We start from the raw sequence: 24,367 nt of genomic DNA on the forward strand, positions 1-24,367 counted from the left end.
CTGGTGGTTTCTTCCAGCCCTGTTGATGTTGTATTCTAGAGTGGTGTCGAAATGAGAGAGTGAAAGAAAAATGTTCATGTCAGAAGCGTTTCTGTGCTTTATGTACAATCAGTAGCGTTGCTACTCGCTTCTAAACCTTTTCTATCCTTTTGTGCTCAAAGCCATCATTAAAGCTTCCTGAGAAATTAGTCACTCTTCGGAACTTGTGCCTGGTCCAGGTTTTGCCTTTGGGTTTGGTTTTGCGAGCAGTCTGAGCCCTCCTCCCCCAAAAGGGCTGATTCAAAAGCAGCCGCTTCCTCCGTGACAAGGTGAAGCAGAGTCGCAGCCCGCGGGCGCGCCGGGCTCTGTGCGGCAGTCTGGACCGGGGCTCTTCACCACGCCGGTGTCGCGCCTGCTGCCGCCGTTAGGGTCAGCTTCCCCCAAGAGAAGAAGAAACGCCCCGGCCGGGCTGAGCTCTCCCCGTCGCCCCGGCGCTCTGCCCCTGGCTTCGTCCGCCGGGCGCGGGGGGCAGCGCGGCCGCACCCACGCGCAGCTGAGTTACAGCGCTGGCCGCGAGGAGCGCGCGAGGCCGGTGGCAGCGCGAGCGAGAGGAAGGTGAACTCGGCACCGAAACTCCGGCGCGGGAGAAGGCCTCGGCTGCGGGGAGAGCCGAGGCCGCCGTGCCGGTTCTCCCCTCCCGGCCGGAGCGCCGCGGTGCCGCGTTTCTCCTCCCACCGCGCCGCAGCCCCCCGCGGGGCCGCGGCGGCTCCCGCCGAGGGCCCCGGCGAGCGGCGCGGGCCCGGCTGGCTGCGCGCGGGGGCGGGGGCTGGAGCTGGGCCGCGGCGGCCGCGGGCGGGGGTTTTTGCGGAGCTTTCGGCACCACCCGCAGGGGCCGCGCGCCCACTCCGCCCCGCTCCCCGCGCGCGGAGGGCGCGTGAGCCGGCGGCGGGCGGCGATTGGCTGCGAGGCGCGCCCCGGGGGCCGCCGGGCCGCGGCCGCCCGCCGAGCGCCATTCACTGCGCTGCCCGCCCGCACGCGCCGAGCCTCATTCACAAAAAACTTCATTCATAAAAGCGGCGGCGGCGGCTCGGGCGCTGCGGGGCTGCTGCCCCGCGGCTCTGCGGGAAAGAGCGCCGTAGGCGCGGGGGCGTTCGGCTGTTTCTGCGTTATGGTGCCGGAGGACTTTCCAGCGGGAATCGGCGCGACTGTCGCCGCGAGCTGCCGGCGCTCCCCGGCCCTTTCGTTGCCACAGCCGCTCCGTGCCTGACCGCCGGCAGGAGCCCCGCAGCGCAGGGATGCACTTCTCCCTCTCCATCGGGGCCGCCGCCGATGGCAATGCAGAGAGCCGGGCGCCTGGCGGGGTTCGTGCCGCTCTGAAAATGCGGTTGAGCTTGTAGCTCTTCCCCGGCTTCGCGTGGAACATGCCTCCGCTTTCGCCGCAGCCGGGACGCCGCGGTTAACGGTGCTACAGCTGGGAGTCTCCAGAGCTGGGCGCGATTCAGTGCCCGGCTTGAGGCAGGATGAAGGCAGGTTTGGATAGCGGCTGTGCAGCTTAAGCTGCTCTACCGCTGATGTGCTTTCCTGTGTGCTGCTTTTATTACTGCTTACAAAATACCAGCTGTCCGTGCAGTTTTAAACCTCGTCTGCTGAAGAAAGTAAACCACTTGAGAGGGAGTCAGCAAAAATATCCTATAGGTTTCCGTTTTTAAAATTGTTTGACTTGCTTGATTTCCATATAATTTATCTACAAGAGCCGATTTATGCAAGACTATCCAGTTACAGAACTGCCAAGGCTATGAGAGAACGCAGCCAGCAGAGCCTTGGTGGACATATCCTGTATGTAGGGTTATTCAGATATCCAGGAATGCTGCACAGGGCTAAGTACAGCCGATTCAGGAATGATTCTATAACATCCCTAGATGAAGGTACGCAAAATACATCCTTAAACATCAAAGGTTCCTCCTCCTCTTCCCATTCTTCAACACCTAATTTACTGACAGAAGATGTCTCCTTGGGGCCACAGGACACCTGCACCACCCTGTGCACGCTGATCCCCCGGATGGCTAACATTAAACTTGCCAACCCATCGAATCTGCCGGGGCTGAAAAGCTTCTGCTTGGGAACGAAAGAGGTGCCAAGAATGAAACTCACGGAGTGCGTTACCATCCCGAGCAGCCCAACCTCACCTGAGATCAGCTGCCTCTCGGCTTCTTATCCACAGCCTGATCTGGACAAGCTGGCCTTAACCCCAAAGCTGGCGGGCGACTGTGCCGTGCGGGGAGCTGAGGAGGCCGCTCCTGCGGGTAGGCAGGACAGGAGCCTCCCACACAGCGGTGAAATTGTGGGGGAGCCGGGGACGACCTACGGCCTGCGGGTGAGTACTTGTTACAGGGTTTCCATTCTCTGACAAAGCAAACCACGCAGGTGGCTGCAGGGTGATTGCTGTGTTCCCGTTCCTGGAGCCGGTGCCCCAAAACCACTGACTTATCCCATATATTTCGCATCTCCTGACGTACATAGGGCTGTGGTGTCGAACTGAGGGAGTTAAAAGGACCACAGCTGTTCCCAGAAATAACATAACATCCGTTTCCAAAAGACTATCTCTAGACTCTCTGAGGAGTGCAGCTGAGCTGCAATTCAAACAGGGGTTGCTCTGGCCTGAAATGCAGGTTGGAGGGAGAAGGAGGCCGACTAAAAGGGCTTCGCATCCCTCACAGAGCAGCTCCCAAGCACTAGGTGCAAGCTGGCCCATGCTGCTGACATGCTTGTCACAGAGGGCGTGGGAGAGATGCTGGGACCGCTGCTGCTGCCCGGAGCACCTCTCCCCGCGCCTCCCGCCCTGGGCGGTGAGCGGGTAGGATGCAAAAGCTGTCCTCCTCCTTTGATGCTAATAGGTCTGTGTCTGATTTTCTTGGTAAAGATGATGTACGGAAAACCCTGCTTCTTTCTTCAGAAGACACCCTGAAATAGCCTGTCAGGATATTTTTCATGTTTTGGTGGGTGGGTTGGTGTGTATCGTCTTCTAATTAGCAGCAGAACACCATGCCTCCTGGGCTCGGTGCCTTCACTCCCTCCACCTCTGCCACACTTGGGACCTTTCTAATTTTCTCTTCCTCTCTAGACTTTACATTTCTGTGGCCAGATGTCACCATTTGCTAGCCGTTGCTTCCTTCTCTACGCTCTGAACCTCTAACCCTGTACATTTTAGTGCTTATGCAAAAACTGCCTGCTGCTTGCATTGGAAGGATCCAGTGCAGACCACGGGGAAATGTCAGAGAAAGCAATCTAAACATGCTTCGGAAATACTCATGTAATGGCCAACGGCTCCTGTAGCTCTTGCAGCCCTGACGTGCCTGTCCCTGACGTGCAAGGAGCAAGCTTTACAAGGGGTTATTAACCAGCATCTATTCCTCCTGGTGGGCTGCAGGCAGGATGCTAGGAGCGTGTGTGTGTGTCTAAGCTCTCGGTTTGGTGTACAGGAGGTATCAAAATGTGCCCTAAGGAGTAAAAAAGCCATAAGCCATGCAAAATTTGTGTCTCACATGTGATGTTTTGCAAGCAGGAAAGTCTAAAGAAAGGTGCAAGGCCAAGAAAAATCCATCAATCCCTTTCCAAATGCAGCAGGAGGGCAGGTGAGTCAGAGGGGAGAGGAGCAACAAGGGGAAATAGCCACGTTCACCTTTCCCCAAGCAGGAACGAGTTGCCTGCCTGGCGTCCAGCAGCGGTGCCACAGCTGGTTGGATGGAATGGTGGCTGAAAGGTGATGGTGTCCCAGCACGGCACTGGCTGCTGTGAGCGGAGCCGCAGGAGGCCCCAGGACGTTCTCCCAGGGTGCAGCAGGTGGAGGGAGGGGACACGCTATTTCATCGTGCTGATATGTGTCCTTTTATGTTTACATTTCTTTCAATGGTAGTACTAACGTGAACAGTTGAGGTTTTGATACCAGCAAGCTGCTCAGATAGATGAATGAGCATGCAGAGTGTGACTTACAGTGACAGTGCATGGGCCACCGCTGCTCCAGGTGCTACGCTTTCAGCCAGCCCAGCGGAAAGGCCTGCACTGGTGGATGGCGTCGTGATGCCCAGCGCCCGCCGCACGGGACCTGCCTCATCTGCTGCCGTTTGAGCAGCGCCCCGTGCGGCAGAGCTCGTGATTAAGGCTTTGAGGTACCTGTAAAGATTGAAATACTGAAATGCTAATGACAGAGGCAAACTTAAAGAATTCAGCTTCTGAGATGGGGAGGAGACGATGAAGCACAGGGGGAATTTCCTGGGTTTCTGTTGTGGCCCAGGGTTGAGAGAGGCACCGAGGTGTCACCCGCTGGGGAGCACATGAGCAAGAAAGTCAGAGAGCAAAGAACGAACAACTTGACAGAAAGGTTACGTGAAGCAGGGAAGCGCTCGCCCCCTCCTGCTGCTCCCCAGGTTGTATTTCCAGTATATTTTTCTGCTGGTCCTTCTGGAAGTCAGGGCATTTCATGGGGAATCTCTCTGCAGGGGGGTTGCTGGCGGGAGCCTCGCAGCGCAATGGGGAGACGTTGTTTCCCTGCATCTCTCCTGCATCTTCCGCTACCGTTGCTCCCGCGGCTGTGGCCCTGCAGGAGCCAGCCCCAGGAGAGCTGCAAGGGCATTGCTGATGTGCGTCAAAATGTGTCCTGGCCAAAACTCTTGGTGTTTGTTTTTTCAACCAGGCCCTTTAATAACAAGCAGGTTGGTAAATAAGCAGCCTGGGGGTTTTGGAGCCTCAGCATCAGAGCACGGGCAAGGAGCTCATTTCCCGCTGGGAAGCGGCCAGGGGCGCCGGGCTGCAGTGCGGCGGGAGTGTGGCACGGAGGGGTGGTCTCACCCGGAGGCAAAGCGGGGCCGGGAGGCTGAGGGGCCGGGCAGCTGCAGGAGCTGCTCCCAATCCTTACTCCAATCCTTACCCCATCCTCCCAATCCTTACCCTCTTTACCCTGGCCCTCGCCCTCCCTCCTGTGGCGTTCGGAGACATCCGCTATCCCCACGCAGCTTCTGGTGCCCTGTTAGGGTACCGGATCATTGGGCTCTCCCCAGAGGCCATTTTGGGAGGCAGGTCAGGTCCATGAGGAAGGTCAGGTCCATGTTACGGTGACTCCTGCTGCCGGAGATCTTTGGCCTTAAAAGCTTAATCGGAGTCTGAAGAGGATTTGGCATTTACGTGGCGAGGATCTGCAATTACTTTAGAAAGGCAATAAAATGGTGAAGGAATGAAGTGACTTAGGGCAGAAGCTGTCCCCTGTGGACTGGAGTGAGGCTGGAATTGTCTTTCTGGGGTTGCTTTAAGAAGAGGCCATGCCGGGCTCCTGGCGTCTCCCTGGGAGGTGGCTGCGGCTGCGTGTGGCTGGGGGTGACAGGTCACCTGTGTCGTGGCCATGTGTCACCTGGGCTCTGGTGAGGAAGCAGAGACCCATAACAGCACCCGTTCCCTCATGCGACCCACAAAGAGCCCAAGTATTACTCTTTTAATAGGAGCCTGGGCAGCTCTGATTCCCACGCTGTTATTTTTCAAAACATGCTTTGTACGCAGTTTGCTGCAGGATTTACAAGGTGGATATTTACCCTGTCCTTGTTCCTGTTCCGCCCGTTACGTGCCTTCCCACAACACAGCCCACCGGGAGCTGCGGCTGCCTCTGTACAGTGCCCACAGCGGCCGCGGCACTCGCGTCTCCCACCGGTGTTCATTATGGCTGCGACGAGGCTGAGGAACATTCCAAGAGGCGCTCGCCGTCCTTGCTCTTGCTCGTCGGGGCGTGCCAGGGACGTGGCTGCTCCTCAGCAGGAGCATAAGATACGGCGCTCAGCACTGATCCGCACCAGTGGCCCCTCTCAGACCAGTGAGAACCGGCAAGATGCTGCTACTGGTCCTAACATGGAGTAAGGCTCTGTGGCTGAGCTTCCATCGATAATGCACGAGTCTTTGAGAGGTGATGTTCACATTAGTAAATAAGTGTGCTATTTAAGTAAAATATGGAAGGGAAACGCTATTGCCAGATATTTTAAAGTATAATAATATTGTAGTGATATAATATGGTACAGGGTATTTGCAGCATCCTTTGTCATGAAGGATGGATATGTTGAAGTTTTACCAATATATAGTTTGGCAGATTGATACAGATATATATATTTATTCAGTTGCTAGTCTCTAGAGTAAAAGGAACTTGACTACTGCTAATGTAGGACTTCAGAACGGCGTGAAGAATGTCCTGACAGAGCGCACGGGGGCACCTGTCCCTGCACAGTCCTGCTTTCGTCCACGGAGGGTGCAACAGGGCGGCTTGGGGAACCTGCTCCCTGGCTCTGTGCGGGAGGGGGGTTCCGGGCAGCCCTTTGCCGGTCCCCAGAAGCTGCCAGTGCCCCTTCCGTGCTCAGGGCAGGGAAAGAATTGTGGCGTTTCAGCTGCAGCCACTTCCCTGGCACGCGGCACCCTGACACCACACCCGGAGAGCTGCTCTGCGTCGCCCACCGTAAATAAATACCTACACGTGCGCGTGCAGCTGGGGCCCTCGCAGGAAGGAGGTGGGCTCTGGCGATTCGTGGCCTCAGCGCCGCAGCTGTGGGTTGTGAGCCGGGGGCTCGGGGCTGCAGGGTGCTGGGGCGGCGCTTGCTCCCCCGAGCACGGGGGTTGTGGCAGCCCCGCAGCACCCGCTGGCGCGTGCCCCGTCCCACGGGGCTGCCCCTCTCCGCAGCCGGCACCGCCTCGGAGGCCGATGCTTTTCTCTGGGTAACTGCTTCTTAACAGAAACCCGCGTGTTTTTAGGCCATTTGCCTTGTCACAACCGGGAGCACGGGGACAGGGCAGTTTGACCCAATCCTGTTGGAGCCCTGGCCTGAGTGCTGCAGAAAGAGGATTTTCAGCACAAAACTATAAAGAAAAGGAAAATGTGTGTGTGTGTCTGTGTCATACACACGTGTGTGTGTCTATGTGTGTTTATGTAAATTTACAAACTTTTCTTTGTTTTTTTTTCTCAAAATTTATTTAAAAATTGAAAACCCATAAATGAAGGAATCACATTTGCCAGGAAAATTTCCATTTAGCAAAAGCCGTTCTTCGTCACAAAAAGCCACGGCTCGTTGCCCCTTGGGGAAGAGGCTGTGCTGCGTGGGCATGAGGAGCGGGAGAGGCCAAGGGCCTTTCTGTCCGTCTGCACCACTGCTGCTACTGGGAGTAAGATGAGAGCAGGGCAAGCACGTGAGGAGAGTTAGGCCAGCACTGACAAACCACTAGTGGAGGTTTTTTGTGCTTAATGGTTTTTAATGGTGAAGGTGTCCAGTCTGTTTTCCAGCCTGTTCCGCCTGGGTTTTGTGCTCTCTCGCACGTGCCCTGGGGGTACCCATGCCTGCCGTGGGCTGCCTTTGTCTCTCTGCTCCCCGCAGCGGGACACGGGAGAGCGGCTCCGCCGGCCTCGCTTTCCGCTGGGGAAGGGGTTGGTGTTTGCTGGAGGCAGCTGGCGCGGCTCAGGCTGAGGACTGAGCCGGTTGAATCTGCTCAGGGTGCAAACCCGGGTGAAAGCTCTTCCTTAGCAGCCCGACTGGCGGCTGCAAACGGCGTTTTGTAGCACCGACCCTAGTCTGGTAAAACGCTGCTGCGTGGTGCAGGACGAGCAGCCGAGCCGACCGCCTGCTCGGCAGCGTGGTGCAACCTGTGAGCCGACGGGAACGCGGCGCTGCTGCCCGGGTGGCTGCGGCGGTCTCCGCTTTCCAGGGGACGAGAGGTTTTTCAGCGCCAAAGTCACCGCAGGCAGCGTCTAAGGAAGGGCTGAGAAAACTTCCCCACCAAAATTACAGTGATCCTTCCCCGCATCCCTGGCTGGCTCCCGGCGCTGTCCGTGGAGGGAGGCTGGCGTTTCACCTTCCTGCCAGGGCAAAAGCGGGGGGATCTCAAATCAGCTGCTGCAACACGTGGGACTGTCCCCAAGCCCGGCAGCCTGCCACAGGGAGGGCAGCGCTGCGGCTCTTACTGGCAAAAGTGGTTTTTTCTCGGTGTAAAAAGCAAAGGCCTGTCTCCTTATACCTCCAGTGCCATCTCTCTGCCCCGTGCTGGTGGCTGCTGCTTGCTTCTGCCCAGCCCACCGCGGCTGTCGCAAGCTAGAGGCACGTTATTTAAGCAAATCAAAGTGAAGCTCTCCTGGTGCTCTGCAGCCACCTGCCCTGTGCGACAGAGAGGCACGGCCCTCCCGGCGGCAGCACCCACCCCGGGCAGCCCTTGCCTGCAAGGAAAGAGGGTGGTGGGAAGCTCAGAAGTGGTATTTGCCTCACTTCAAAAGCACCTTGTTAAAGCAGTGCTGGGAAGAGAAATGCTTCCACGGGAGTCAGCTCCCCGCCGTGCTCATGTGCACACAGCACTGCTGCTTGTGGAGGGTTTCTGCCCCGGCACCTGTGCTGTTTTTAGGGGATTTGAACCTAGTCTCACATATGTTTGGGCAGAGGCTGTTCAGCGGCAGCATGTTACCTGACTGCCTCTGCGAGCAAATCCTGTCCCTTGGATTCATTGTTAGTTGGCCGTGGGGTCTGTAGGAGCTGCTCTTGGCATTACGTGTGAATTAATGCCTGTTAACTAATAGGTAAAATTGCAAGGCTGCAGCTGTGGTGTTTAATTAGGAGCTCTGTGTGCCGCTCCCCGTATCACTCCTGCGGGTGAATCACTGGCTGTCGTTCAGGCTGGAGCGGGAGCCACTAACTGCGTTACGGCAGGGAATGAAATGAGACGTGGGTCTGGATTAGAGCGTGCCTGAAAAGCTTATTCACATGGGCCCTGCCTGGTGCCTTCGCATCTCCTCCCACACAGTCCCTCATCCTGTTTGCAGTCACTCTCCGTCATCTCTTGTTAATAGATGTGGAAAGACGTGTGCATCCCCAGTAAAAGCCCTCCTCCCCCCCACCTCCCTGCCATGCCGGTGGTGCGGGGGAACCGCGACCAGTCCCAGAGCACCCTTTGGGTTGAGACACCGAGAGATGAGGTGCGCCCGGTGCCGATGCCCTCCCCAGGGAGATGGGGAGCAGCTTTGCGCGCGTCGCCATCAGAGGAGCCGTCCCCTTTCCAGCAGAGGCCAGCCCGTCTCTCCTCTCCCTGGCGAGAGCTCTCCTTTCTGCTGCCGACACATCAGCGCGTTCAGCATACGCTTGTATTGGCGACGTCAAGTCTTTAGCGCTCGGCTTGTTTCAGTGTTGGCATTTTATTTTTCTCTAGGTAGCTGAATTCTGCAGTTATACTTGTGCTTGTTGCCCCGGGCTGGTTACAGCACCCTTGTGCCTCCGTCCAACTTCCCCTTAGCAGCTCAGTGAAGCCGTGCTGTGCTTCTCTTTGCGGGGCTTTGGAAGATGAACCCCCTTCCTTGGACACCACCTGTGAACCCTTGACACCGCTATCGCCATGTCCCAAGACCGCCTGGCAGAGGGCTTGGGCTCCTGGCGGGGCAGGTGGGTCTTGTCACACCGGGGCCACGCCGGGGCGAGGGCTGCACGCCGCTGTGGGTGGGCGCTGGCGGCGGCTGCCCTGCCGATGCTTCAGCGTAAGCCTCCCTGCAGCAGGAAGGCGGGAGCTGACCTCGAGCCAGCATCCCCAGACGAGCCCGCTGGCTCTTTGTGGGAGCTGCTGTTTGGCATACGCAGGACGGGGAGTCGGGGCACCACCTGAACTGGAGTCCGGGCACAGGAGAAGCCTCCGAGGCAGGCGCTGCCCTTGTCTCCTGCCTTCCCCTTTCCCTCCTACACTGGTCGTGCTGCTCGTTGGACTCTGCTATGGAGGGGTTAATGTCTTCCTTGTTTATTTATTAATTCTTTTTTCTTCCTCAGAGAGTGTCTTCTGTTTTCTTGAACAGGTTTCTGGTATCCCATTGTCCTTTTACGTGCTCTGTGGGCTTCTCCCCAGCTCTGTGATCCCAACTTCCTCTACCCCAGTCCCGCAGCGTCCCCCAGCCCAGCGCTCTGCGGGTTCTCTGTACCCTCCTACTGAGATGTGAAGGTTCAGCCATTACTGACTGTGCTGGTTTAGATAACCAACGGCAGCTAAAATAAAGGAGAGATGCAGTGAGGTGCCATGTTAATGCACTTCCCTACTCAGGCTTTTAAAGAAGAAAAAAAAAAAAAAAGGTCTTTTGTGAATCATTGATAAGTTCAGCTTCACTCAGGGTCACTTATGCAAAAACCTAATATTGATTTTTCATCTTTGCTTAGAGTAGCTTCCCACGCATCTGTTCAGGATGCAATGGGGACTCACTTAGCAGCAGATGACTCACCTACTCCTCTAAATCTTTCTTTTCTCAAGGATATAGGAGCAGCCAACCAGCTCACAGGGTGCTTGGCCTTATCCTGTGGGATCAGAGGTCTCCGCTGTGCTACGAGCTGGGGCTCCAGACGTATTTTCCATGTTTTCTTTGTTCCCATTAAGCAGGAATATCTTTAACAAGTAAGATAGCTGTCAGAGTCCTTTACAAAGTCATTAAATGTTCATTAGGGAAGCAGTTCTGCTAACCCTTCAGATTCTTATTGATGTCCTTCCAGGGCTCTGACCTAATTCTGGAGTTCTCCCAAGGGTTACATTGCTATCTGGAAAGAAACCAAAATAGGGATAATACAATTGTTGTGGAATCCCTGCTTGACTGCGCACATACGTTCTCTTTTTAATACACACATTCATTTCTGAAAGTCTCCAAAGCTGAACCAGATACCTAAATCTAACCCCCTCTGAGTGGCCCAAGCAGAAAAATCAATTCACAGGCAAAGCGAAGAAGAGGAGGTAAATACAGTTCCTTTCTCTGGACAGAGAGTGCTTCCTCCATCCATTCAGAACAAGAGGACAGAGCACGCACGTCCCTGCCTGGGATTTCCAGGCTGTCTGCTGTATCCCAGAGGCTTTGCCTGTCTGCAGGAGAGGTCTGCGCAGGCAGGCTGTCGCTGAAGCCCACAGGCGCTGTGTGAGCGCTGCTGGATGCTTCCGAAAGCCCTTTTCTCTCTGGGAGAGTTCGTTGTGGAACAAGGGATGCAAACTGGGAGACCCAGCCCTATGCCAGCCTTGTGAAATGGAGACGTCAGAGTGCTTCAACAGCAGAGAGATGGATATCGACAGAAATGCTGAAAGAATTAGTAAGATCTGTTTTGGGAGAGGTAAGCTCAGTGGATAGACTTGGCCTAGCGCACTTCATTGAGAGGAAAACATTCCATAGGTTTGTACAGAACATCAAAAGGAGTCTATGGGCTGACACGCCATCACAGTCTTGTGTTTCTGAAAATTAGTCCTGTGCAAATCCCAGACAAGTATAGAAAAGAAAAGCCCCCAGCTCTGCCTGATACAACAGAAGTATGGGAGTCAGCCTCTAATTTAAAGCAGGTCAGTTTATAGTGCAGGCTTTTAAGAGCTGTTGCTATGAGCTGGGATTGCAACTCTACCTCCTTCATCTTCTGCAGAGGTTATTTGTCATCAGATGTGCAGCAGCGTGGAGCCAGTGGTTTTCCTCGAGCCCAGAAATGCCTCCCGCTGCTCTGAAGGGACATTCAGCTCTTCTGCGCGGGGGCTCTGAGTGCGTCGGTCCTGTCTGGCTTCCAGGGCCCCTCTGCTCCCGGGGAGTTGCCCTCCAACATTCATGTGTTCCTCCCAGTGCAGTGCCACAGGCTAATTAGCGAGAATAAGCAGAATTGGAAAAAAGGAGTTACTGGATTTTGTGTCCCCAGAGGGCTTTACCTTTTTTTTTAATGCTGCCTTGTTGAAGCCACTGGCATCTTTATTGCTCTTCTCTACACTTTTCAGTAAAATGTGATCGCTTTGGGAAGCAGATTTAGGATGGTTGATTTGATTTTCCATTTAGGCTGTGGTTCTGCATACACTTGATGGACTGAAATCACATTTGCTTCCTTCTGTGATCCTCCTCTTACCTGTTGGCTAGCTATTAACAAAGCCCCCCTTTCTCCCTGTCTCTCTCTTTTCCCTAGTACATGGGCTGTATCGAAGTGCTGCAGTCCATGAGGTCCCTGGACTTCGGCACACGGACGCAAGTCACCAGGTAGGTGGAATCAGACTAAAATTCAGCCCAAGAATGAAACGGCTGAGCGCTAATTTCTGTATAAAGCCAAGGGTGCGTGCCAAGCTCCAAGACAATTTTGAATAGGCGTTTGCATGTTTTGTTTTGTTTTTCCCAAGCGATGATTTGAATTACTTGATCGTTACAATAGGCTATTTGCACTGGAAAATGAATTGTTTCAGCCACAGACCTAATTTCCCTCCCAGTTCTTGTTCTGGATGCAGACGGCCTCCCCCTGCAGCCGCAGCACTGTACGGACTCCCCAGCTAGCTGGGCACGGGCAGCAGCCGGGCCAGGCACGCCGGCTCAGCGCCGCGGGAGCAGCTCACCCAAGGCGCAGGGTGAGTTTGCCGGTGCTGCCGCAGCCGCGGGTGGCCGAGGGGGCGAGCCTGGCTGCTCGCGGGCCCCTCTGCCGCGCTGCTTCACGGCCGGCGCGGGGAGTGCCATCGGTCCCTCAACCTAGCAAGGTCGTCTGATGAATTTTTATCAGACGAGTGACATCGCTCGGCCCCACCTGCACCAAGGCCAGGCTCAGCTGGAAGCAGAGTCACAAGGAAAACATGTTGAAATACAACCATTTCCAGCTGGACTGCAGCACTAAGTTTGCAGGCTGCAAATCAGAAAAAGATGGATATTTTGCTCTCGGCTACAACTGAATGTGGTTTAAACGTGAAATATTTTGTGGTCTTTTGAAAAGCTTGCAACCTCTCTTGCAGATTGCTGCCCATCGCTGGGCGTACATGATTAACATATGCGCCCGTGGGGCTGTTGAAACGTCCTGTCAGGAGCAAAAAAGCCCAGTTTTATTTTTACCTTTATTCTTACAAGTCTGTCAGTACAGGAGCGTTTGGGTTTTCAAAATAAGCACCCTCTTTCCAGCTCAGAGTGCTGCATGCTGCTTGGATGCACTATGGTCCAGCAGCCAGGGCTAGTGCTCCGCCGGGCAGCCCCAGCAGCCACCCGGCATCCCAGCACCTCCAAAGGCTTTCTGGAGAGCTGGGTTGGTGCAGAGTGTTTTGGCCCAGCCTTGAACATGTTCCCTTCTCCCCTCAGCTATTTTTCTGGCATGGTTCATGCTGAGGGTGCCAGGAGGGTGGCTGAGGCTTCCTGTGTCTGCTCAACTCTTCCTTCCTGCCGGCGGATGATTTACAGATGCTCTTTTGCTTCCTCAAGTGTTTGTATGAAAGAAATCCTGGAGAAAGGAAAGGAACGTGAAGAGATAAGTGTTACAATTCTACCTATTGGCTCCCAGACTTATCAGCTAAAAGGAAGAAACTGAAAAACTGGAGTCCTTGAATGTCTATATACTGCACTCGAAAGCTGCCCGATTTGTTTTATATTCAAAATCAGTGGTTGTTGACATCGACAATCTGCGTAAGCGTGCACTCACCCAGTTCCTGCATGTGTATATGAAGAAGTACGTGAGATGGTACATATATATTCTCTCAGCCTAGTCGTTTATCGATCAAAAAGAGCCCCGTAGTACGCTTAACCCAAAGCAGTCCGCCCGGTGCCTTCAGACCAAGCCACTGTATTCAGCAGCCTCGGCCAGAGAGCGAGGTTGTCTCCTGTTGGCAAGACACAGAGTACGTATGCTGCTAGGCTTAGAAAACAGAGCTTTGGATGGTTTGGAAACTAATGAATATGAATTACTGTGTGACAAGAGCTTGCCAACTTAAATTTGGCCCAAATAGTGAGGTTTTGTTAACCAGAGCTATGTGAAAACTTAACAATGGAAATATTTCCATCACCTAAAAAAAATGCCACTGCTGACCTTAACGGGCTCTTTTGTGCATGAGAAATTCAAAACTTAAACTGTTTGCAAACCGAATACTGTAGTGCTGAGCTCATGCATGCAAACTTTAAAGTTCAATCGATTACAAGCTGACTGGAGTGAAGATAACATTGATGATCCCCTGATTGTTCTCCCGGGGGACCAAGTTTATAGACGGCATGTACAATGCACCAGCCGAGAAGCTGTTGGAAATGATCCCATTTTAATCATCTCTGTTATTTATACTGGGGGTAAAAAATATTTTTACTCCGATGGCATTTTACTGAACAGAGAGGCATCTTCTGTTTTAAAGTGATGTAGGAGGGGTCTCTAATTATGTCTGCTCCCTGCCTTGCTTTATGTGTATTTGCATTGTTAGTCTCCTGATCTCTAAAATTAAAGATATTATTTACCTATCTCACATGAATGTTGGAAAGATCAACAAACTCATGTTTGCCAAAGTGCCATAAGGAGTCAAAAGAGATCAGCGTGGAGGATTTATTTTCTAGTTTCTTGCTGGACTTGCATTTTCAGTTACTTAACAGCGAAAGGCAAAAGTGGCCTCTCCAGCACTATGAATGACCATGGGGTGCGGAGATGCTGTACGGTCATCGGGCCAAATGACTGCAGCGTAGCAAGGGAAGGGCCAGGCACTGAGGTGCGTTTTACCCTTGGCCCTCGGCGGCTGTGCTGTGAGGAGGTTGGCAGAGGAGATTTCGCTGCAGCGATTTTCTCTTCCAGCTCTCTGCTGTTGCCCACCTGTGACCCAACTCACACGCTCTTAGGACATCCCTCCCATTTTGCAGAAATCTGTGATCCCAAACTCCATGTAGACGACAAGAGTAACGTTAAGAAATAACAATAAGGGTAACAGGTTCCTCTGCTTGAGAGGCTTTGTATTTTTTTGAATGGTCACCCATAAATGTGCTGTGCTTGCTGTTCTTGATACACAACGTGTTTGGGCTGCTGCCCTTGTGCTGTGGCAGGTCCTGCCTTTGCTGGACGCTGATGTGCACTTGCCTTGTCCAGCCCTTCAGTTCTTTTCCTCTTACACGTCTCCCAGATCTGTTAAATCGAGCTTATTATTAGTCATTGTATTTGGGTATTTATGGGAAAAGGGATTCTGTATCTCAGATTGGGGCATTAACTTGCAGACTTGAACATGGTCAGGCAGTGAAGGGCGAAGGGCGTCTGAAACGCGCTGCTGGGGAGGGCTGGTGGAAGAAGGCTGACTTTGTTTGGAAGATTAATTTCAACTTTGTTGAGCCACACAATCCCTTTCTGTTAGATAGTGTAGGCAGAGCCCTAGATGCTTAAAAGCAAATCTTCAACAGCATGCTTACTTGCTGACATCAGCCCCTCTCTCGTCTTTTACTCTCGCCTGGGGGAACAATGAACAAAGCGGCTCACTGTTACTGCCAGCACGTCGCTCCCCTGCATGCCCTCGGAGGAGCGAGGAGGAGTATCTGCCGTGGGTTTCGCTCCAGAGGTACAGACCCAGAGAAAACCTGTAGACTGTACAGCTGAGCTGACCTAAAGGCTTATGGATGCCAAAAATGGGGCAGTCCTTGTCACTCCCTCCTGCCCCAGCGCTCGCTGAGCCCTTGCCAAGTGGCTGCTAACCCGGCGGGCCGAGGGAGCAGCGCCCTGCGGGGCTGACGGGCTGCACCAGACTTTTTTGGGAGAAAGCAAAAATTTTGCTGTGCCACTGGCTCCCGCAGCACTCAGCCGCGCGGGGGCCGTGGCAGCGTACCGGTTCAGTGCATCTCAGCCCGGGAGGTGGGGAGCTGCCTGCAGCCGTGTGCTCGGGAGCCTCGGTGTCCCAGCTGAAGAGGAATGGTCCTGCTTCCCAGTCCCACCTCCTAGGTCCCACAGAGGTGTCCAGCAGAGAAACCCCTGGGAAACTGCCGCTGCAATGGATGGGCATCTGCGGGGGCCAGGAGCGGGACCTCTGCCTCTGCGGTAGGTCTGCTGCTGGAGACAGCCTGGGGACCAAAGTGCTTCAGACTAATATTTTTCAGGATGGTGAAAAAAGCTGACCCAAATCTCTTCCATTCACGACGGAAAGTGAAAACTGTCAATGAAACAATGAGCAGTTTATGTAATCGTGTGGGCACCGCAGGACCGAAAGAGTGGCTCCACTTCAAATGGCAGAAGATGCCTGAGGAGTTGAGGAGCAAGGTTTTCTTTGCCTTAAACTGCAAGAACAATTTAAATCCCTCACAGCTCTTCCGATTTCATTCTGTGGCTCTCAGGGTTGAGAAGAGCTGCTGCAGAGTACGCAAGTGGAGTTATCTCATTTAGGGTGATTTAAAAGAAAAATAAAAAGAACCCTGAAGTCTTTTGCTTTGGGATGAATGACAAGGAGGAGAGAAAGAAAAAGCAGCAACATGACTGCAATAGCAAGGCCACATTTTCTGCTACTGCCTCAGATTTGGAAGACATCAAACAGACGTGCAAATGCCAGAACCCGTAAGGTTGCACATTCATCCGGGAACAAGGCGATTAACTGCGCAAGCTATGCACAGGTATCTGCCGTCCGGCAGATCTAAAAGCAGAGACTTGCCCGAGCAACTCTTGGAAAATGAATGGCTGTAAGAATGAATTAATAGCAGATTTCCAGGAAGAAAGCACAGATACAGTAAATCCTATTTCAGTTTATCGTGGACGTATCCACGGTTTCTTTTCTTCCTTATGTACGGTGCAGTTTCTAGTTCAGGTCCGCCTGCCCCGTGGCAATGACTGAAGGTTAGAAGCGTGCAGTTGCAGCAGCAAGGCGTTACCAAACTGCCGCTTTTCACACCTTTAAAATAATATTTGAGAAGGTTTGTTAGGTCACCTGGAAAACCACCCAGAGGTATGCAGCAAGAAACGTCTGTGGGAAGATGATTTCCCCTACCAAAGAGAGGTAATAGAGACTGTGAAGTAGAAATGATTTGCCTACTTTTTGGTTCCTGTTTGCTGGACAAGTTTTCTTCCATTGCTGGCAACTTTGCCTACAACTCCTTATTCTACATGGGCTGCCTGAAGTGTGCGAGGACTCATTTGTCACCAGAATAGACGACTCTCCTGTTTTTCCAATTTTTTTCTGTATCTGGTTTTCTTTCTAGGTAGAGCTAGACTTGAAGGCTCCAAGTAGCCTTAATGTCTTGGCTCTGATTTTAATTTCCTTTAATATTGAATGAGAAGATGAGCTCTCATTTTCCAAGCTGATTATTGTAATCTGCAAGATCATCCTGCAGGATGCCTTTCCCTTTTTTTTTTTTTTTATTATTTTGTTTTTAGTTTTGGCCTTTCTGCTAGCAACAGCTAAATAAAACAGGAGCCAAACAAGAAGGATATCAGGAATTTGCATCAAAAGCATATTTTCAGCTGTGTGAGGGGAAGTGCTTTGCTTTAAAAGGCTAAAAAAAAAAGGCAATGTTTAAAAGGCTGTGTTTCTGACCCACCTTGCCTAGCTCACGATGAGTCTCCTCTTCTTCCCTGCTATTTTCACTCAGAACTTACTAATTATGATTTTATTATTTTGCCACGGGTGAGTCTCCATTCGTTTGACAGTCTCCAGGCTGAGTTCCTCAGGATGGTCTCTGACATGAAGACTCGATGCAGCATCACGGATCTTCAGTGCTTTAAGCATGAAGCCCATCAGCGTAGCAGCCTCCGTGGGGCACTGAGCAGAGGGCAGCAGCGATGCTGCGGTTCACTGCTGCTGTGCTGGCTTTATGTGCGGTCTGGTCTGCTCCCCGGGCACGATGCAGGGTCGGGGGGGACCACGCTCCCTACCGCGGCACCTCTGCTTCGTGGGACATATCTGGCTGGAGCCTCTCGCTCTTCTGTGGTCCCCTGAGATCTTTTAGCCTTTCTGAACCAAAGCTTTCTCAGGAAATGAAGGCCGGTGGCATGTTCCTCCCACGCACATGCCAGGATCTGAAAACAGATAAACTTTCCTGACTAGCTCCTTTCCTAATTAGCTCTTCGGATAATAATACAATAACATAAACAAATAATTATAATAACTCCCTTCCGCTTAAGAACAAAACAAAACCCCAACCCTCGAAAGCCCAAGCCTGAATTCAGTTGTGAGAGAAAGGCTGAGGCTACAGCCGCAACATGAAATCCCCCAAGACGAGAACCGACACTGAGAGGGTGTGGGGGCCGGCGGCACAGCTCGCCCCGCAGCCCCGCGGCACAGGGCCAGGGCAGCTGGAGGGGTCGGGGGCTGTGGTTCGGACCGGGATGTCCAGGTGAGGTTGAGGAAACTTGCTAAGCACATCCCAGCCTAGTAAGTCACCAATTTTCCGTTGACTTCGAAGCCGTAAGTAGCGGTCAGGGAAAGCCGGCGGCTGCCAGCAGAAGGGTTTTTTCCAGCTGCTGTGCTAAGCTGCATCAGGGCAGCCAAGTGCTCCACCACATGTCCAAACCGGTCACCTGCCGGAGCATGTGTCAGAATTTTCTTTGTTCAAGTGTGGAGAACAAGCACAGCACACCACTCTGTTATATTAAGTGTGTAATTTAGTTGTCCTTGATATAGACCGATAAACACTGTGGGTGCTTTATGCCTTACCCTTCTGCTCCTCTAACTGAGGGGCGCCTGCAGAGAATAGCGGGTGGCTGGGAAAGGGCGTCTTACTTTGGGAAGTACCTGCCAGAGACGGTAAGAGAGGAACTGAGACCTCAGATTTGAAAAAGAACTGGAGAAGCTGATTACACTCCCTTTCTCCACCCCCACTTTTTTTTTTTTTTTCTTTTTTTTAAAAAAAGAAACCCCAAACACCAGAAGGGCAATCAGGGCACCCAGCTGGGCTCACTCTCAGCAAGAGACCTATTAACTGTACTGAGAAAAAGGATTTGAAGGCATTAGAATGTTTGAGTTTCTTGTGATCAGTTGATGTTTTTTTTTTAAAAAAACACATTTTCGTTAGGTGACTCTGATGTGTTTTATGAAGAAAAAGAGTCAACCCAAACCAGACTGCTGAATCGTTGTATTTTGTTAAATAGGAGTGTTTTTTTAATAGTGGGAGGAAAGAAGAAAGAAAAACAGCTGTGAAAGACCTTGCAGAAGTGTTTATAAGTGGGATGATAAAAATACATTGCAGGGTTGCTGGCCCTGTTACAGATGATGCGTGTGAAATGATCCAACAGTTTGTGCTGTGTTTTTCTATTTGCAGGGAAGCAATAAGCCGACTCTGTGAAGCTGTATCGGGTACCAATGGAGCTATAAAAAAGCGGAAGGTAAATGCTGTTTTAGCTGAACGATTAATTTTCTATACCTGCTTTTGATAAGCTGGATATGCGATTCCCTAACAGGTTTCAGTCCATGCGGCAGTTAGTGCACGTTAATCCATCTGAACTCGGTATAACATGAAAGAGTGCTTGCAGCAGGGTGTTTAGCCTGCTCGGTTTGGGGCTGAGGCTGTGCCATACCTTATTTTCTTCAGGATTAATGCTTTGCGCAGAGTTCCTGCTCCTACCAGCCTCTGAAGTGCTCAGTGCTTTCCAAGTTTTAGATTCTGGCTGGTAAAATGTAGGAAGCCCTTTTGATAGCAAAAGGGAGCTTGTTCCCCGGAGGATTACCTGGTTGTTATTTATATATAAAAAATTAAACAATGGCAGTGTTTAATGGGTCTATCATTTATTTAGTAACTGGCATGCAGTGAGGGGCAGTGTTAGTGGCTGCTGTTGGGTCTTCCCCAGTGGACGTTACTGATTTCTTTCTCTAACTGTGGGGCTCGGGAGGAATGAACATGCTCCTGAAAAATGAATACATGAGAGAATTTCTTGATTTACTTGGAAACTCTTCTTCCCTAGGAAAAGAAGCAGAGTTCGGCAGGAAAAATTACACCTTCTGAATTACTGAGCCAGCTATAACATTTAGCTCGCTGGGATCTTGCTTTAAAACTCTTTTCCCATTATTGACGTAAAAAACATGCCTGCAAGTATTGTATTCAAAACTGGTGTTTGTTAGAAGATCTGTTTGCATTTGATCAAGCCATTATCCTTTCTCCTTTGCAATTCTCAATAAGATATCGTAAAATCTCCTTGACTTTGATACGTTTCTGCCCCTGACAGACTCGGCTGACAGCCTCTTTTGTTTCTTTGTTCAAAGCCTCCAATGAAGTTTCTGTCTTCTGTACTTGGCAAAAGTAACCTCCAGTTTTCTGGCGTGAATATAAAGCTGACCATTTCAACCAGCAGCCTCACTTTGATTAATGTTGACACGCAGCAGGTAGGACACATCTGAATCGGTGTCCTTTTCTCCATACTACTGTATTCTTCTCCTTTCGTGGCTTCTGAAGGAAACGGCTGGGCGCTTCGCAGGGAAGTGGCACCCTTTAGTCTCCTGGTGTGTGCCTGGTAAAGCTGAATTACATGATGCCGCTGAATTTAAAAATGAGAGCACTTGGGAGGAATTGGACATGTGGCACATGTCCTTCTTGTTTATGATGGTGTCTTCCATGGGGAAAGATCCTTAAGCACTTGGCAAACTGTTTCTCTGTGTGTATCTGCCTGTACGGTGCCTAATAAACAAGGCGCTAGTGCTGACTGGAGTTTGTGAGAAGTCCTAGGGGAAAAAAATAGATATAAACAATGAGTCAGAGCTTGGCTTTGGTGTCGTCCAGAGCTATTTTACATCTGGGCAGTATATGTGCATAATCAGTTATACCATGCAAAACCTCTGGGCTCCATCGAGATGTGTTCCCGAGAGCCTGGATCTGCCCTGGAACTGGGGTGTGCTCCCTTCTTGGCAGTTGTGATGAGGAACTTTGTGCTGCTCACCTAACTCCTCCGTCAGCTGGTGGCTTCGGTTCGCAGCATGACCTCGCCTGGGGCCGGCAGCGGCTTTTGCTCTAAGCTGGAGCAGTGGAACATCAAGGAGGTAGTTTTGGCTCACTGGCTCTGAGGAATCATTGCGCTGAGCTGATGCCGTGCTGAGGATCAAGCAGCTCTTGGGGGGTTGCCTGCAGCACAGAGGTCTCCTGCCCCTCTGTGCTCGGAGGGGTAAGGGTTTATGGCACCAGGCTTCCCTTTCTTTCAGGTACAGCAGCAAAGGGCTTCCCTGCAGCAGGTGAAACTCTGGGGGTTGGCAGCTACAGTATGGCCCTTTTAATCCGTTCCTGTTTGCTGGCTGGACAGATCTCCTTCCAAGTGCATACATGGGTGTGCTGGGCACTGTCTTGAAATTCTTTCTAGGTCTCTCATTACTAGACCTTTGCAAATGGAAAATCCTATTTATTCTAGTCTTGACTGACACCATGTTCCATTGTGTGCACACCTGCATAATCTATTGTACTTGATTTTATAATAAAGAACAGTTTGTCTCCAGAGATGACGTAGTGTTTGAACCAAGAAAAGTTGATGCCTGATCTGGCTAGTGAAATTTCTACCAGGTAACAGTTTGGTGCTAGTGGTGAGAGAGAATATGATGAGAGTATCAGTGGGGGCCATTTGTAAAAACATCACCATTACATACGCCAGGCATTTAAATAAAATTGTTGGTAATTTTAAATGAGGTAATATCTCAAGACTTTGTAAATGCATCCAGTGCCTCCAGTTACTCCCCTCTCAAAGTCTCATTTAGCTTCGTACTGACCAGGTTAGAAGTTGATGGTTGAATTCATTCTGAAAACTCTTTAAGGAAGATTACTCAGGCATCTAGACATTACTAAACATGAATGGGTAGTCTCAAAAATATTCCTATTTTTATCTTCTTCCTTCACAAATGATATGTGCATGTATTAATGGATTGGGTTGTCATGAACTTAATTGCTTAATCTGTGAAGATATGTGCTCTGCTGTTTTCTAAATGTGTGGCACATGAGCATGTTTAACTAGTTTGTCATGCGTTTCAGATTATTGCCAACCATCACATGCAGTCCATCTCATTTGCTTCTGGAGGTGACCCAGTAAGTATTGATTTATAAGATATACTTCCACAGGTATAATGAAATTATTATGAGAATAAAAGTACCTGCAAATACTTTACTTCATGCCTTCCTACCCATAAGCACTAACAGACTACACTGCATTTCTGGATTATGACCAGTAATTTAAGAAAACTGGGGGACTGAGATTGGAAAGGAACCGTGAATAGAAACTCGGCATATCTTTGATAGATACGTATAGTTAACTTTCCTGTTGCCCATCAGTGAGCCTCAGTTCATTCAAAAGCCCTCAGGCTTGGGGATCTAAAAATGGGAACCTATTAACACAGGAATTGCATCAGTTCTGTGGTCCCTGTAATCCATTACCTGTCACAAAAGTGGTCAGCACTGGCACCTCTAAATTTTTAGATGAATTTTGAGTCAAACAAACAGCTCCTATGAGACAGATGTGGCATAGCTGCCTTCTTCCTGCAGATAGGGTTTTTTCTCCTAGTGTCATAGTCGTGAAGTCATTGATCTTTTCAAGCAAGAGGTTTCCATCCTCTTCTGAATACTTTATTGCAGTGATTGTAAGCAAGGAATTTGTCGTCCATAAACATGCCCTATTCCTTCATTGAATCTAAGCAAGCCCAGCCCTTGCCAGCGTTCTGAATTGCACACTGTGGTATGAAAATGGTATTTTTTTGAATCAGATTTGAATTTTTTGCCCTTCAATTTTGTTAAATGTCTGCCTGTTTCTTGTGTTACGAAACAGGGAAAAGAGAAAGCTCTGGGTCATGCTCTTGGTAACACCGGGGTGGAGGCCAGATCCAGCTTTGACTGGAAAATGACAGATCTGCCCCTTCGGATTTAGGAGCAGGCGAGGGAAAATAACTGGGAGCGGGCCCCGTGTGGCTGACACAACTTCTCTGGAGCGCCGTGTGGGTGCGGTAAGGGCGCAGCTGCGCTGCTCCGCGCAGAGGCGCTGCCGGCGCGCTGGAGCTGCCGGGGCCGGGCAGCGCGGGGCGGCAGTACGTGCCGTGTGGGCGGCTCGGTGCCGCCGGTCCCGCGCCCGGGGGTACCGGCCTGGTTCCGAAGTGCTACATCCTTACAGATCCCGTTGATAGCTTGAGGCGTTCTGAGAGTCTGAGGAGTTCAAGTTTCACCGCCGGGTGCCTGTGCTACCCTGCTACACCGTGCTGTACGATACAGTCCGTGGGCTTTGCAGACCCACATTTCCAGGTAGCTCCGAGTGCCGGCGCGCCGCCGTGCTGAGCATCACAGTGCTTCATTCCCCAGTTCCAGTTTTCTTGATAGTTAAACAATTTAAGTATGTCCTTAAGCTGTCTTGGTTTTGAAGTATGTACCATGTCCTAGATGCTGACTGTCTACTTTATGTAACATTTCCAGTTTGGAAAATTCAGGGATGTGTTTTCAGACCTCTGCTCAGTGAACTGGATGAGTAATTCTCCAGGGCTTGTCCACATTTTTCAGTGGGGTTTTTTTGTTTTTTTTTTTTAATATTATTATCCTGCTTTGGTCTCGTACAGTGATCCCATCAGACCTCACAGGCTACACAGGGCTGGGTTTGGTGAGTGCTTGATGGCAGGACCACCAGGAGCTGTGCTTGGACACAGATCTGCTGCAGGAAATGGGTTTGCTGGTGCAGCTGGTGACGCTTTCCTTACTCACAGAATATGTAAAATGGAGGTCTTGCTCAGTGGTGGTAACTATAAATCTACTGGCCTTTCACATAAGGGGCAATTTTAGCAGCTTGTTCAGGTAGTTTTTCTAAAATTCCCTTTACATTTAAAATGGGAGATGGTTTCCACAGGACATGCCTCTCCACCTGCCCCCATGTTGAGGGTCTACACGCAGTTCGGTGTTGCTCTGCACTGTTAAGGAGTAGCAATATTCTGCCCAAGAATAAAGCCTATTTGGGCTTTATTTTAAAGCAAAGTCGTCCATGCAAGTACATAAATATTACAAAGATATAAAAATAGCAGGTACTGCTCCAGTTACTTTAGTTTCTAGTTGCTCTCTAGATCTAATTATTTTTAAAGTGTATCCTAAAATATTTATGAACTTTAAGAAAAACCTGAGAGGAAGGAAATTGAGCCCACTAAATGCATAGGAAATATTTAGCTTGCTTTGTTTTAATGATATTAACTTTGGAGATTTAAAAAAAAATATCTAGGACAAGTTATGCTGGCCCTAAGATCTGCCTCTCGTGTCATTCTTTGTGAATTATTAAATGACTGTTCTTGTGCATATTGCAAATGGGGGCCTTGTTTCCTGCCAGCTGATTGCATCTGCCCTCAAGAGAGCCATGCCTTTAAGCTGCAAATTGCATTTTCCCCATCCCACCTTAAAGAGCCAAAATAACAAAATGCATCTTTAATTATTAAGAGAATGTTATTCATTACCTCACCATTTTTACTACAACACTGAATTATCACGCAGCTCTTTGCTTTTGCAGTATGCTAGAAATGTTAATTTTTTTATTCCAGTTCCTTTTTCAGTTTTCACTAGAAAAAGTGAGGATTATTTCAGTGTTGGCTGACAAGAGAATCTGAAACAGACAACTGATTATCCTGAGGTTGTCTGACCTCAGCAGCAGCCTTGAGGTGCAGAGTAATTTAACCTGATCATAGCTGGACTAAAATCAGGCAGCAGTGATTGAGATCAGATGCCTATTGTATTCTGCAATATTTTAAA

The 24,367-nt window shown here is 50.8% G+C and overlaps 1 protein-coding gene across 1 annotated transcript in view; it reads left to right on the forward strand.

Annotated features, from left to right (window-relative positions):
* Positions 1–1,774: 1,774 nt before the first annotated feature.
* The window catches only part of SHC4 (SHC adaptor protein 4), a gene marked incomplete at both ends in the record, with an annotated part of 32,414 nt that continues 9,821 nt past the window's right edge, over positions 1,775–24,367 (forward strand). The window contains 5 exons of the mRNA XM_082005359.1: positions 1,775–2,353; positions 11,925–11,995; positions 18,956–19,019; positions 19,894–20,013; positions 21,638–21,691. Of these exons, the coding sequence (XP_081861485.1) occupies positions 1,775–2,353; positions 11,925–11,995; positions 18,956–19,019; positions 19,894–20,013; positions 21,638–21,691 (888 nt within the window). The remainder of the gene's footprint in view (positions 2,354–11,924; positions 11,996–18,955; positions 19,020–19,893; positions 20,014–21,637; positions 21,692–24,367) is intronic.

Source organism: Phaethon aethereus (genome assembly GCF_964289735.1).
Source record: "Phaethon aethereus genome assembly, chromosome: 12".
Lineage (NCBI taxonomy): Eukaryota > Metazoa > Chordata > Aves > Phaethontiformes > Phaethontidae > Phaethon > Phaethon aethereus.